This window comes from Penaeus monodon, chromosome 18 (genome assembly GCF_015228065.2).
Source record: "Penaeus monodon isolate SGIC_2016 chromosome 18, NSTDA_Pmon_1, whole genome shotgun sequence".
Classification (NCBI taxonomy): Eukaryota; Metazoa; Arthropoda; class Malacostraca; order Decapoda; family Penaeidae; genus Penaeus; species Penaeus monodon.
The window spans coordinates 48604491-48619490 of NC_051403.1; the positions used below are offsets into that span (position 1 = coordinate 48604491).

The 15000-nt window shown below is 34.6% G+C and overlaps 2 protein-coding genes across 2 annotated transcripts in view; both read left to right on the forward strand.

Annotated features, from left to right (window-relative positions):
- Positions 1-15000, forward strand: part of LOC119584578 (phosphopantothenoylcysteine decarboxylase subunit SIS2-like) — a 108511-nt gene that overhangs the window by 48509 nt on the left and 45002 nt on the right. The gene's annotated exons all lie outside the window — the stretch shown is intronic.
- The window catches only part of LOC119584579, a 19673-nt gene that overhangs the window by 2328 nt on the left and 2345 nt on the right, over positions 1-15000 (forward strand). The window contains exon 2 of the mRNA XM_037933267.1: positions 11277-11512. Coding sequence (XP_037789195.1) covers positions 11461-11512 — 52 coding nt within the window. The 5' untranslated portion in view covers positions 11277-11460. The remainder of the gene's footprint in view (positions 1-11276; positions 11513-15000) is intronic.

Here is a 15000-nt window from a genome sequence, read left to right on the forward strand (position 1 = left end):
TTAAGTGTGGGAAAGTTTTTTTTTTTTTTTTTTGCTTTCGTTTTGACCTTCTGTCTGTCTGTTTGTTTGTTTGTTTGTGTCGGTTTTGCTCTCTTTGTGTCTCCGTTTGTTTGCTTGTATGTCTATTTCTCGGTCTCTTTCTTGCTCTTTTTCTTACTCTCCTCTCCTTTTCTTTCTCTTTCTCTTCCTCCTCCTCTCTCTCTCTCTCCTAGTCTCTCTCTCATCTCTCACTCCTCTCTTCACCAAATCTCCCCTCTCATCTCTCTCTCTACACTCATAACTCACTCATCTCCTCTCAATCATCCTCTCTCTCCTCTCTCTAACTTCATCCTCGCTCTCTACTCCTCTCCTCTCTTTCTCTTTCTATTATTTCTCTCCCTCTCTCATCTTCTCTCCTTCAACTCCTCGTCAACATCTCTCTCTCTCTCTCATTCTCATCTCTCTCTCCTCTCATCTTCTCATCTCTCTTTTCTCTCATCATCTCTCTCTCTCGCCCATCTCTCAGTCTTTCCCTATTTCTATTTATTTCTCATCAGTCTCTCTCCTCGTCGTCTCTCTCTCTCCTTCATCCATATCTCGTCCCCTCTCCTCTCTCTCCCATCCATCTCATCTCACTCCATCTCCCCTCTCCATCATCTCTCTCTCTCTCCCTCTCATCATCTCCATCTCCTCTCACTCTCTCTCTCTCTCTCTCTGATCATCCATATCCAAAAAGGGTCACAACTTAATCAGTGTGGGAATAGGGGAATAACTTATTCAAATCTACCATGCTTTCATGATAGACATGTATTTAATAGACATCAAAATACCATTTTATTTGACAAATAATGCGATACACAAACAATAGCATGCATAATCTTCACTTAATTACGCTGTGCGTGATCACGTGCGTGTGAGGTATATCAAATAGCACAAATATGGCCAGATATACTCGCTAGGTCTGTGTGTGTGTCTGTCTGTCTGCCATTCTTTATGTATGTATGTATGTATGTATGTATGTATGTATGTATGTATGTATGTATGTATGTATGTATGTATGTATATCGAATAGTACACTGTATGTAAATATACACACACATCATGTATGTATTATGTATGCTATTTGTATTATGTATGAATGATATGTATATCTCTTGTCTGTGTGTCTGCTGTCTTATGTTTCTATGTATGCCATGTTATGTTGTATGGTATGTAATAATACATTGACTGTGGTGTGGGTGTCTGTCTGCGTATCTGTCTTTATTCTCTGTATAACTATCGTCAGATCTTGCCCTCTCCCAATCTGTGTGCCGGTCCGTCTGTCTGTCTGCCCTGTCTAGATTTGCCATATCTGCCTGTCTACCTGCCTGCCTGTTTGTCTGTCTGTCTGTAACCCCCTTTCGCCCATACTCATTTTTCCTTATACTTACGTGTGTTAGTTAGCTACATATCTGAACATTTTAGTTTACAATACACATCGTCATGGAATTTTACATATACAATGATAACACCGAGGTACAATAGTTTTTCATCAAAATGGTATTATAAACAGTTATGATTCTCTTCACGTTTTTCTTCTAACTGTCTGTCTGTCTGTCGTTCTTACTTTAATAAAAATTTCTACTCCATCTCTTTTTCAGTACTTTTCTTTTCTCTAACACCATATTCTCTCTCTCTCATACTCTCTCTCTCTCATCGGATCTTTACTTTCTCTCTCTCTCTTATCTCTCTCTTTCTTTCTCTCATCTCATCTCTCTCTCATCTCTACATCTCTCATCTCTACGTCTATCCTCTCCTCATCTCTCTCTCTACTCTTCTCACTCAGATGCTCAAGCCACTCTCTCTCTCTCTCTCTCTCCTCTCTTTTCTTTCTCTCTCTTTCTTCATCTCCTCATCTCACCCTCTACTCCCTCCATCTCCAAATCATTCAGCCTATCATCATCCCTCTCCGATCTCTCCTCTCTCTTCTTCTTTCTTTATCTATTCTCTCTCTCTCGCTCTCTCAATCCCATCAAATCATCTCTCTCTCTCTGTGCGTCTCATCCTCTCTCTCTCTCATCCCTCTTCTCTCACTCCTCTCATCTCTTATCCACTCTCTCTCCTCTCTCTAACTCATCATCTCATCCTCATCACAACTCTCTCTCCTAATCATCTCTCTCTCTCTCTTTTTCTCTCTCTCCCTCATCTACTTTCCTCACTCGATTCCTCACACGCGCATCTTTCGCTCTCTCCTCATCCCTCTCATCTACTCTCCCTCTCACTACGCTGCTCAGTCACTCTCTCTCGCTCTCGTCTCATCTTCTCTCTCCTCCTCGTCATCTCTCTACACTCTCCAATACTCCTCTCCTCTCTACTCTCTCTCCATCTCTCTCTCTCCTTTCTCCATCCTCTCGCCGTCCCTCTCTCTTCTCGCCGTCTCTCTCTCTCCCGATCCTCACGCTTTCTATCTCTCTACTCCAAAATCCTCAACTTAATTCTCTCTCGCAATCTCTCTTCTCTCTTCTCATAAAACTAGTTAAATTCAATTGCATTTCAACAAAGATAAACAGAGTCTACAGCATGAGCTCACATTTTCAAAATTATTATTTTTATCTTGAAGATGAAGCCAGTCTTAAACAGTGCAATAACTGTTATTCCATTACACACATGTAAGTATATCCATTTAAGACTTTATACCTCTTTATTGAGACCAATCTGCGTTCAGTTTTTTTTTGTATATATATATATATATATAATATGAAATATCTTAGTATCAGATATATATAATATGTCTATACTCTATCTAGTATTATCATCTATATATAATATAATATATATACATCAGTATATACTATATATATATATAAGTCTAATTATACTAAAAATATAATTAACATATGTATGTTTTATTACTGTAGTTAAAATTGTAGCTCTTAATCATCTTGGTATTAATTTAATCGTTTTACAATTTCCTCATTCCGCTGTACTTCTCTTTTAAAGCAACTACCTGTTATTGTGAACTCTTTTTACTTTGTATGTCTTGCCAAGCTGCTTTGAGTTTGCAGATCTATTTTGTAGTTTCCATCTAAGAAAATTTGACACGTGTGAAGGAAAATAAAGATGATGTTCATTGCTGCGCTTGTGTTAATTTTCACGTTGAAGTTATGTTCCGCGTAAACGGAAAATGCATGCAATAATAACATCTATATATCGATATTATATATATCTAAAGTATAGAATATATACTCATATATAAATATTATAATCTAATTACATATATTAGATATCTATACTACTATACATATCTATATAATAATATATATCAATTATCATATATCATATGCATCTATATAATATATATATATATAAAATTAATATATATATATATATATATGTTTATTATAAATGTGTTGTGTGTGTGTGTGTGTGTGTGTGTGTGTGTGTGTGTGTGTGTTAAATGCTACACACACCACACACACACACACACCACACACACACACACACACCACAATAATATATATATATATCTATATATCTATATATAATATTATTATTTTAACATGTTATATATATAAAATATAATAATTATTATACTATTATATATATATATTATATTATATATATATATATATATATATTAAATATATATATATATCTGTGTGTGTGTGTGCACATCATTATTTCGTTATAGTTCTTATTTATTCTTCATCTGTCTTTCTCAGCCCCTTTTCTTATTTTCTCTCTATTTCTGTTCTTTTTTCGTGCGAATCGGCGTATGTGTGCGGAAGAAAAATATAGATAGATAGATAAATAGATATGTAGAGAATTAGAGATACGTAGATAAAAAGAGAGATAGATTGGTATATAGATAAATAAAATGATAGGTAGAAAGAAAGGAAAAAAGGAAAAAGAGACCAAAAGAGAGGGAGTGTGTGTGAGTGAGAGAAAGAGAGAGAGAAGAGAGAAGAGAGAGAGAGAGAGAGAGAGAGGAGAGAAAAGAGAGAGAGAGAGAGAGAGAGAGAAAAGGAGAGAGAGAGAGATCAGAGAGAGAGAGAGAGAGAGAGGGAGAGAGAGAGAGAAGAGAGGAGAAGAATAGGAAGAGAGAGAGAGAGAGAGGAGAAGAGAAAAGAGGATATGAAGAAACTAGCAAAGCGGGGAAAGATTATATATCTATATTATATATATATATTATATATATAAATAATATTATATATATATATATTATATATATATATTTATATTTTTTTGTGTGTGTTTATATATTTGTGTGTATATATTCTTTTCTTATATATATATATTATATATCTATATATTATTATATATCTATCTATTTTATACTTTATATATATATATCTCTTCTACTTATTTAATAAATTTCTATATATCTCTATATTCCTATTATCTTATATATATATATACTCTATTATATATATATATATATATATATATATATCTGTGTATGTGTGTGTGTGTATTTGTACGTAATACACAGGCTATCAACCCTCTGCCGGACATAAGCCTCTCTGAAGTCTTGGTGAGAGTTTGCCTGGCGGCGCCGCCCTCGCCTGATTGGGTGCCCCTGCTAATCAACCTCGGTCGAGTGGCCACTGCGCTGGCAGGAGGGCGCGCTACTACTGGAGCCACGGCGGCGACATATGTATACATAAACACACGCATATATATGTGTGTGTTTGGATATGTACGCGTATACACACGTCATCACCAAACTAACGAATTGATTTTTCGTCTCTCTCTCTCTTGGTCCACTTCTCTTTTTTCTCTTTTCCTTTGTCTTCTTCTTCTATTTTTGTTTCTTGTTTTTTTTGTCTTTGTTTTTGTTTTTGTCGAGTTTTCTTCTCTTTTATTTTCCTTCTTCACAGTTCCCCTTTCTCGTTTTTTTTCTCTCTTTTTGTCTTTTTGTTTCCAATTTCCATCTTTTCTTCTCTTTCTCTCTCTTCTTTCTCCACCTTTCTCCTTCTCCCTTCTTTTCTCCCTTCTTCCTCCTCTTCCCCTCTTCATTATCTTCTCTGGCGCCTGTTCTCCCTTCCTTCCTTCTCCCTTTCTCTATTTACTTTTCACTATTACTCTCCCTATATTCCTTTGCTTCCTCCTTCTCTCCCCCTTCTCCTTCCTCCACCTCCCTCTCTCTCCCTCTTATCCTATTTCCATCCTCTCTCCTCCCATTTCTCCCTCTCTCTTTCTCCCTCTCTCCTTTCCTCACCTCTTTCTCTCTCCCTCTTATCTCCATTTTCTCTCTTCTCATTTCTCCTTCTCCTCCTCCCTATCTCCCCCTTCTGTCTATCGTCCTCTCCCCTCTTTCCTATCTCCCTCCCTCTCTCTCCCTTCCCTCTTGCGCCTCCCCCTTTTACGCCCTTTCTCCCCCCCCCCTACACCTTCTCCCTCACCCCTCAATCCTCTCCCTCTCTCCCCCACCCGCTTTCTCCCCCCTACCCCTTCTCCTTCCCCCTCCCTCCCTCTCCAACCCTCTCTCCACCCCCTACCCCCCCCCCAGCTACGAGAGGGGAAACGAGAGTAAATTTCCTTCCTCTCTCTCTCTCTCTCCCCATTAGGCCGTAATGGTCACCCATGTTGTGCAAACACACTGCTCCTTCTGTGTGTTGGGGGCCGGTGTTTATTTGTATTCTTTGTCATTACCGTGTTTGTTTGTGGTTGTAGTAGTAGTAGTAGTAGTAGTAGTAGTAGTAGTAGTAGTAGTATTAGTAGTAGTAGTTGTTGTTGTTGTTGTTGTTGTTGTTGTTGTTGGTAGTGGTGGTGTTGGTAATGCTGTTGTTGTTGTTGTAGTAAATGTTGTTGTTGTTACTGTTGTTAATGTATTGTTGTTGGTGGTGATGTTAATATTATTGTTGTTGTTGTAATAAATGTTGCTGGTGTTGTTGATGTTATTGTTGTTGTTCTTGACGGTATTGTTGTTGTTTTGTTGCTGTAGTGAATGTTGTTGTTGGTGTTATTAATGTTACTGTTATTGGTGATGTTAATCCTGTTGTTTTTGTTGTTGTTGTTGGTGACGATCTTTCTTTTCTTCGCATTCTTCATCTACTCTTTCTTCTTCTTCTTAATCTTTGTCTTGTTCTTGTTCTTGTTCTTCCTCTTATTATCATAATTCTTATTCTTTGTTTTCCTTATCTTCCTTTCCTCCTCTTTATCACAGTTATCACACGTAATGGTAAAGATAATAATAATGATAAAAGGGATGGTAACTATAATAGACCTTTCTCAACAAAGAGTAATATATATCATTATTTATTTATCTATTTACATATCTATTTTATTCTATTCTTTTTTAAAAATAAAGTCAAATGACCTCACCCGCCCTGCCATCCGATCACTTTAATATAGACACATGGAGGAGAATTTATATTAATTGTGGAGGACTATTTTAGAGTGACAATCCCTCTCTTATATTGAGCTTCACATACTCATGAGCACACACACATAGACACATACACACAGACACAGACACACACACGCGCGTATATGATACACACACACACACACACACCACACACACACACACACACACGCACGCACAACACACACACACAAAACACAAACCCCACACAAAACACCACCCCACACACACAGCACACATATATATATATATATAATATATATATATTTTATATATATAAAATATTATATATATATATGTACACACACCACATACACACACACACGACACAAAACACACCCACCACACCACACAAAACACACACACACACACACCCCACAACAAACACACACACACACACACACACACACACACCACACACACACAATATAATATATATATATATATATATATATATATATATATATATAAAATATGTATATAGATAGATAGATAGATACATACATACATCCGTTTCATACATACATACATACATAGATACAGACCTACATACATACTATAACCACACACACCCCACCCACACACACACACACACACCACACACACACACACACACACACACACACACACACACACACACACACTCACACACACACACACACACACCACAGACGCACACACACACACATATATTTTAAAATATATATATATATTAATATATATATTATATATATATATATATCCATACATATATATATATATATATATATATATATTATATATATATATATATATATATATATATGTATATAGATAGATAGGATAGATAGAAAGATACATACATACATACATACGTACATACATCACATACATACATACATACATACATACATACATACACACACACACAACACACACACACACACACCACACACACACACACACACACACACACACACACACACACACCACACACACACACACACTCCACACACCACACACACAACCCCACACACACATACAACCCCCCCCCTACACACACACATGCACATACAGACAAGTAGCTCCCCCACATACAAAAATACATTTAAACATTATATTATATATATAATAATATATTTTATATATATATATATATATATATATTATATATATATATATATATAATATATATATATATATATATATATATATATATATATATATATATATATATATAATCATCTATCTATCTGTTTATCTATATCTATATCTATCCATCTATATATATATGTGTATATATGTATATGTAATTTTTTTGGGGGGAGGTTGTTTATATGTATGTTTATATATACAAACAATATATAGATTAGTTTGTTTATTGATTGATTTTTTAAATTGTTCTCTTCTTTACTTACTTATTCACTTATTCATTTATCTATCTATTCACTTATTCATTCAATTATATATTCATCCATCTATTTATTACATTTATGATTTTTTTTTATATTTTCCAATACACGATGAACTCGCTACAAGTTCTCCTTTTCTTCTTTTCTCTCTACTTCTTCCTTTCTCTCTCTGTCTCTGTATTCCGTCAATTTTTCCATCCTGTCTCTCGTTTATTCTCACTTTTCTTTCCATCCTTTTATGCGTTCCTCATTAACCCTTTTTTCCCCTTCTCTCTACTGCTATTCCTTTTTTTCCCTTCTCTCTACTGCTATTCCTTTTTTTCCCCGAATATTTTTTCTTCTATTTTATCTTCCATCTTTTGTCTCCTGCAACTTTTATTCTCCCTTTCCTTTCTCTCTTCTTCCCTCTCTCATCCCTCGTTCCTCCCTCGCTCCGCTCATCCTCTCTCGTTTTCCTCTATTCCTTTATCATCTTTCCTCCTATTCCTCTTCCTCTCCTTTATCTTAACATTCTCTTCTTTACTGAGAGATCGTCCGCTTTGTTTACCACTGTTGCCAACCAAGAGGGGAAAAAATCCAGCGTTGCCATCAAGCATAATTGAAATATGTATTTTTTCGGCCTCGATCCAAGTGAGTCTTTTTAATTTGTCTGACATTTAGTTTCATTTGATTTAATCTATTTAATTGGTGATGGAATCTAAATCTATATACTTATATGTATATATATGGGAGAGAGAGAGAGAGTATATATATATATATATATATATATATTATATATATATATATATACATATATATATACAATATATATATATATATATATATAATATATATATATATATTATAGATATATATATGCATATTATATATATGTATATATATAGATATATATATATATATATATATTATATATATATATGTGTGTGTGTGTGGTGTGTGTGTGTGTGTGTGTGTGTGTGTGTGTATCTATATATATTTATATTATGTACACCACAACAACACCACACACACACAACACACACCACACACACAACACACACACACACACACACACACACACACACACACATATATATAATATATATATTAATATAGTATATATATATATATATATATATACATACACACACACACACACACACACACACACACACACACACACAACACAAAATATATATATCTAATATATATATATATATATATATCATCATATGTATATATATTATATATATTATATAATAATCATATATATAATATATATATATATATATATATATTAACATACACACACATACACCCCACACACACACACACACCCCACCCACCACCACACACCCCACACACACCCCCAAAACAAACACACCACACCACAACACCCCACACACACACAAAACACTCAACACACACCACACACACACACACACACACACACATAATATATATATATAATAAAATATATATATATAAATATATATATAAATAAATATGTATATAAAAATAAAACATATAATTATAATTATTTATATATTTTTATATATATATATTTTATATATATAAAATATAATATAAAATTATATAAAATGATATATATAATATAAAATATAATTATTTATACATACAGGGCACATTTATGCAAAATTTTCTATAAAATTTTATCACTATTAAAATCCCCTTAAAATATTTTTTGGGAAATTTGATCTAAAAGGGTTGTTCTCGATATTTACTCGAAAGTAATTCCAAACGATATTTAGAGTATTTTCAGATAATATCGGACTTTAAACAAAATATATATTTTTGTTTTATGAGGAAAAAAGAAAGACATTTCCATTGTAGAATTAGCGCTTTCCCAAGTTTTTTTTTTCCTAAAAAAAGAAAATATCTTTTCTTTCATTCTCTCCTTTAATCTATTCATCATCGTTTTCACCATGTCATTCTCTTTATCATTCCTTTTTTCACTACACCTTTTTTTTTTTTCTTTGTTTTTACTCTTTTCAAAAATTTCATATGCATCATGTTCTGAAAGTCAGAGGTCGATCTCGCGACAGCCAATCAGAAAACGTTTCACAACCAGCTGATGAGGGAAAAAGAATTTTCCCTTGGGGCCCTCCCCTGTCCTCCGTGAAAATGTACGTACCGACATGAACTTGAAACTCTGTCCCGGAATTTTCATTAACCAAATATTTTTGATATCATGGAAGGGAATTTAATATTCTTGGTTTTCCTTTATAAAATATTTAAATAAATGCCGCTTTTTGCATTTGTAAAAATTTTAAGCGAACCCCTTGAAAGGGGGTTTCAGTAAAAGAGAGTAGGGGGGATGGTAAACATGAGAGTGCGTAGAGAGAGAGAGAGGGGAGGAGAGGGGAAAAGGAGAAGAGAGAGAAGAGAGAGAGATAGAGAAAAGAGAGAGAGAGAGGAAAAGAGAGAGAAAGAGAAAAAGAGAGAGGGGGGGGGGGAGAGAAAGAGAGAAATGAAAAGAGAAATAGAGAGAGTATGAATCTGAGAATAATAACCGTAGTGAACCCAGAGCAAAGATAGCATAAAAAATCAAAACATTTTTCTTTAAAGAAACAAAAAAAGTACATTCACACGCTTCCACACACCCCATTTCCCCACACACACACCCACCCAAAAACACAACACCACCCACAGCACACAACACACACACACACCCCATTTATATCTATATCTATCTATCTACTATCTGTAAAATTTTCTATCTATCTATCTAAACCCATCTATCCCTTTTATCTATCTATACAAACACACACACACCACCCACACACAAAACACCCACACAACCCCCACACACACACCACACATACAAAACCCACAAAACACAAAACACTACCCCCAACACACACACACACCCCCACCCCACACAACACCACACACACAATATATATATATATTATTATATATATAATAAAATATATTATATATTTTTATTTATATACACACACACACACACACCCACACACCACACGACAAAACAAAATATATATATATTTCATATATATATAATATTTTATATATTTTATTATATATTAATGTAATTTTATATATATATTTTTTTTTTTTTTTTTTTTTTTTTTTTTTTTTTTTTTCGATCATGGATTTCCATGATTTTCTTGCAATTTAGAGCGATGGTTTGCCGTTGCCTTCCCCCCGGGTGTTTTTATCGAGTCACCATCTCTATTTACCGGTTCACACACACACACACACACCACACGCACACACACACACACACACCCCACAAAACACGACACCACATATATATATCAATATTATATATATATATATATTATTATATATATATTATATACATATATATATATTTTGAATATATATATATGTAATATATTTATATATATATATATATATATATATATATATATATATATATATATTTTAATAATATATATATATATATATATTTATAAAATTATATTTTTTTTTTTTTTTTTTTTTTTTTTGTATTTTTACTTTAGAAGAAAATCAGATAATTACTTATGATCATAAGTACTGCAGCAAGTAACAGTGATTTCTCATTTCAGAACTGAATCAGATAGACAGTTGATAACATTGATAACGAAACTCAACCCCACCAGCACACGTTTCGAAACAGAAAGACTACGGACTAAAACCTGAGAAAAAAAACTGTTTCTGTGATGAAGAGGAAGGCATAAGGTGCGCAAGACATCGTTCAGGAGACGAAAAGAAAGTGAAATAAGGATAAACATGAGGAAGAACACTACGTTTCGGTTTTCTGTCCAGGACCACTATTTACCAGGTGAGGAAGATGCCAAGGCGCTGGGGTAGTGGTTAGATGTTTATATTTTATTTTCTAACCATCTGTCAGTGCCACTGAGTGCCAGAGGATTGGCGAATAGCGTCTCTCTCTCTCTCTCTCTTTTTCTTTCTCTCTCTCTCTCTCTCTCTCTCTCTCTCTCTCTCTCTCTCTCTCTCTCTCTCTCTCTCTCTCTCTCTCTCTCTCTCTCTCTCTCTCTCTCTTTCTCTCTCGCTCTCTCTTTCTCTCTCATCCTTTCTCTGTGATAATGATAATAAGAGTGATTATTACCAAATAATAATGATATTGATGATTATGTTAACAACCCATGATAATATTTTTAGTAATAGTAATAATATTCATGATTATGACAATAATAAGAATAATAGTGATGATAATACAAATAGTGTCGATAATAATAACGATAGTGATAATAATGATAGTAATAACTAGGTTAAAAATAGATTGGATAACATCATTTTCATCTTCAACAACGATGAAAATGAAAAAGATAATAATAAACATGGTGATATAGTTCATGTTCGTCACTCCACATATATTAAAACGTCCATCTCCTTATCAAATATTAATAACACATATTGAAATGCGGCGAACGCCCCCGTAGAGTTAAATCACGTAACCTAGCTCTCTTCATATTTCATTAATTTAAAGCTGTTTACTCGCATTTCAACATTTTTACGATTTTGTTAGTTTGTTAGATGTCATCAAACAAAGAAATGTGATTTAAAAAGGATAATCAAAGATAATAAAACAACAAAAAAGTACGCTTTTAATTCCCATACACACATACACGCATACAAACACACATGGAACACACACACAAATGCACACACTACTGTAAACACACACACAGACACAGACACACACACAAAAAAAACATACACACAAATACACAAATACACACAATACAGCAAGCACACACACACATACACACATACACAAATACACACATTACAGCAAACACACGCATACACAAACACACAGACACACAGACACACACAAACATACACACACGCTAAAAAAAAAAAAAAAAAAAAAAAAAAAAAAAAAAAAAAAAACCCCAAAAAAAACTACTATATTATATAATTATATATATATATATCTTAGTATATATATAATATATAATATACTATATATATATATATTAACTCATGTATTCCTTTTCTCGTGAAAGTCCATCTCAACAAACGTAAATAAGTTGAACATCAAAAGACACGGAAAAAATTAAGGATTTTGGCAGGTTTTTGAAAATTCAAAAAAAAAAAAAAAAAAGGGAAAAAAAAAGAAAAGAAAAAAAAGATAAAATTTCGAACGCTTAAGAAAAGGGTTTTTTCCCCCTTTTTTTTTTCCCCCCCCCTTTTTTCTTTTTTTTTTCCCCCCTTCTCTATTTTTTCCTTCTCTTTTTCTTTCTTTTCTCTTCTCTCTCTTTTTCTCTTTTCCCTCTTTTCTCTCTCTTTTCTCCCCTTTTCTCTCTTTCTTTCTTTCTCCCCTCTCTCTCTCTCTCCTCTCCCCTTTTTCCCTTTCTTTTTCCTCTCTTTTCCCCCCCTTTTCTCTCTCTCTTCTCTCTCTCCCCTCTCTCTTTCTCTCTCTCTCTCTTCTCTCTCCTCTCTCTCTCTCCTCCTCTTTCTCTTTCCTCCCCTTTCTCTCTCTCTTCTCTCTTTTCCTCTCCTCTTCTCTCTCTCCTCTTCTCTTTGTCTTTCTCCTTTTATCTTTTCTTTCTCTCTTTATCCTTATTCATCTCCCCCTCTTTCTTTTTTCTCACCTTCTGTCCCTCACCATCCTTCTTCCTCTCTCTCTTCTTTATTTTTCTCTCTCTCCTTCTTCACCCATCCTCCTCCTCCCTTTTCCTCTCTTTCTCCCTCTTCCGTTTTCTCTCTCCTTTCTGTATTCATCCTTCTTCCGTTCTCTCTCCTTTCCCTTTATATCCCTCTCATTCTCTCTCTATTCTCTCTTCTTCTTTTTCATTTCCTTTTATTTCTTTTTTTATCTTGTTCTTCTTTTCTCTTCCTCCTTTTTTCATAATCAAATATTTTTTTTCTCTCTCTTTTCATCTTTATCCATTTTTTTTTTTCTTCGTTTCGTCTTATTTTTTTTTCCTCTTTAATGAGATAAAATTAAGCATGATAAAGAGAAGGAATAGATGAAGAAAGCGATAATAACAATGGAGAGAATGAAGAAGAATGAGGAGAATGAAGAGAATGAGAAGGAAGTGATAAATGGAGAAATTAATGGTAGGGAAAAGAAGAAAAAGGAGAAGAAGGGGAAAAAGGGGAAAGGAAGGAGGAAACAGGATAAAAAAAAAAGGGGAAAAGGAAAGGGGAAAAAAGGGGAAAAATAAAAAAAAAAAAAAGGGGAAAAAAAGGAAAAGGGATGGGGGAGAGGGGAGGAAGAGGAGAGGGGAGAGGAAGGGAAGAGAGGGAAAAGGGGAAAAGAGAGAAAAAGGAAAGAGAGAGAGAGAAGGGGAAAAGAGAAAAAAGGAGAAAGAAGAGAGGAGAGAAGGGAGAAGAGGAGAGAGGGGGAGAGAGAGGAAAGGAGAAGGGGTTTAAAACCTTTAAAAAAAAGGGGGGAGGGTTTTTTGGACCTCCCCCGTTTATATTTCAATTTGGCGTCTCCCTTTTTTCCCCCCCTTTTTTTTCCCCCTTTTTTTTTTGGGGGGGGCCCCCCACCTTTTTCCCCCCTTTTTTTTCCGCCCCCCCCCCTTTTTTTTTCCCCCCCCCCCCCCCCCCCCCTCCCCTTTTTCCTCCCTTTTTTTTTTCCCCCCCCCCCCTTTTTTTTTTTTCCCTTTCCCTCCCTTCTTTCCCCCCTTTTTTTTTCCCCCCTTTTTTTTTTCCCCCCCCCCCCCCCCCTTTTTTTTTTTTTTTCCCCCGTTTTTTATTTTTTTTTTTTTTTTTTTTTTTTCTTTTCCCCCTTTTTTCTTTTTTAAGCTCTTTGCTTGGTAAAAAGGGGCCCCCCCTTTTTTTTTCCTTTTTTTAGGTTTTTTTTTACCAAAACTTTAAAGGGGTTTTTTTTTTTTTTTTTTTTTTTATTGAAAAAGGGGGGAGAAAAAGAAGGAGAAGGAAAGGAAAAGAAGGGAAGGAAAGGCAGGTTTAAAAAAAATGAGGGGGAAAAGGAGGGAAAGGGAAGCGGAAGAAAAAAAATAAGAAGGGGGGGAAAGGGGAAAGGGAAAGAAGGAAAAGAGTGAGAGAGAGGAGAGAGAGAGAGAGGGGAGAGAGAGAGGAGAGAGAGAGAGAGAGAGAGAGAGAAGGAGAGAGAGAGAGAGAGAGAGAGAGAGAGAGAGAGAGAGAGAGTGTGTAAAAAAGGTTTAAAAAATCTTTAGAGAACTCTCATGGGTAGCTGTCTAGATTTTGAATAGGATCTCTCTGCCTGTCTGTTTCTATTTCTATCTTAGTGTCGCTCTCTCTCTCTTTCTCCTTTTCTCTCTTTCTCTGTTTGTTCTCTGTCTGTTCTCTTTCCGTCTGCCTACGTCTCTC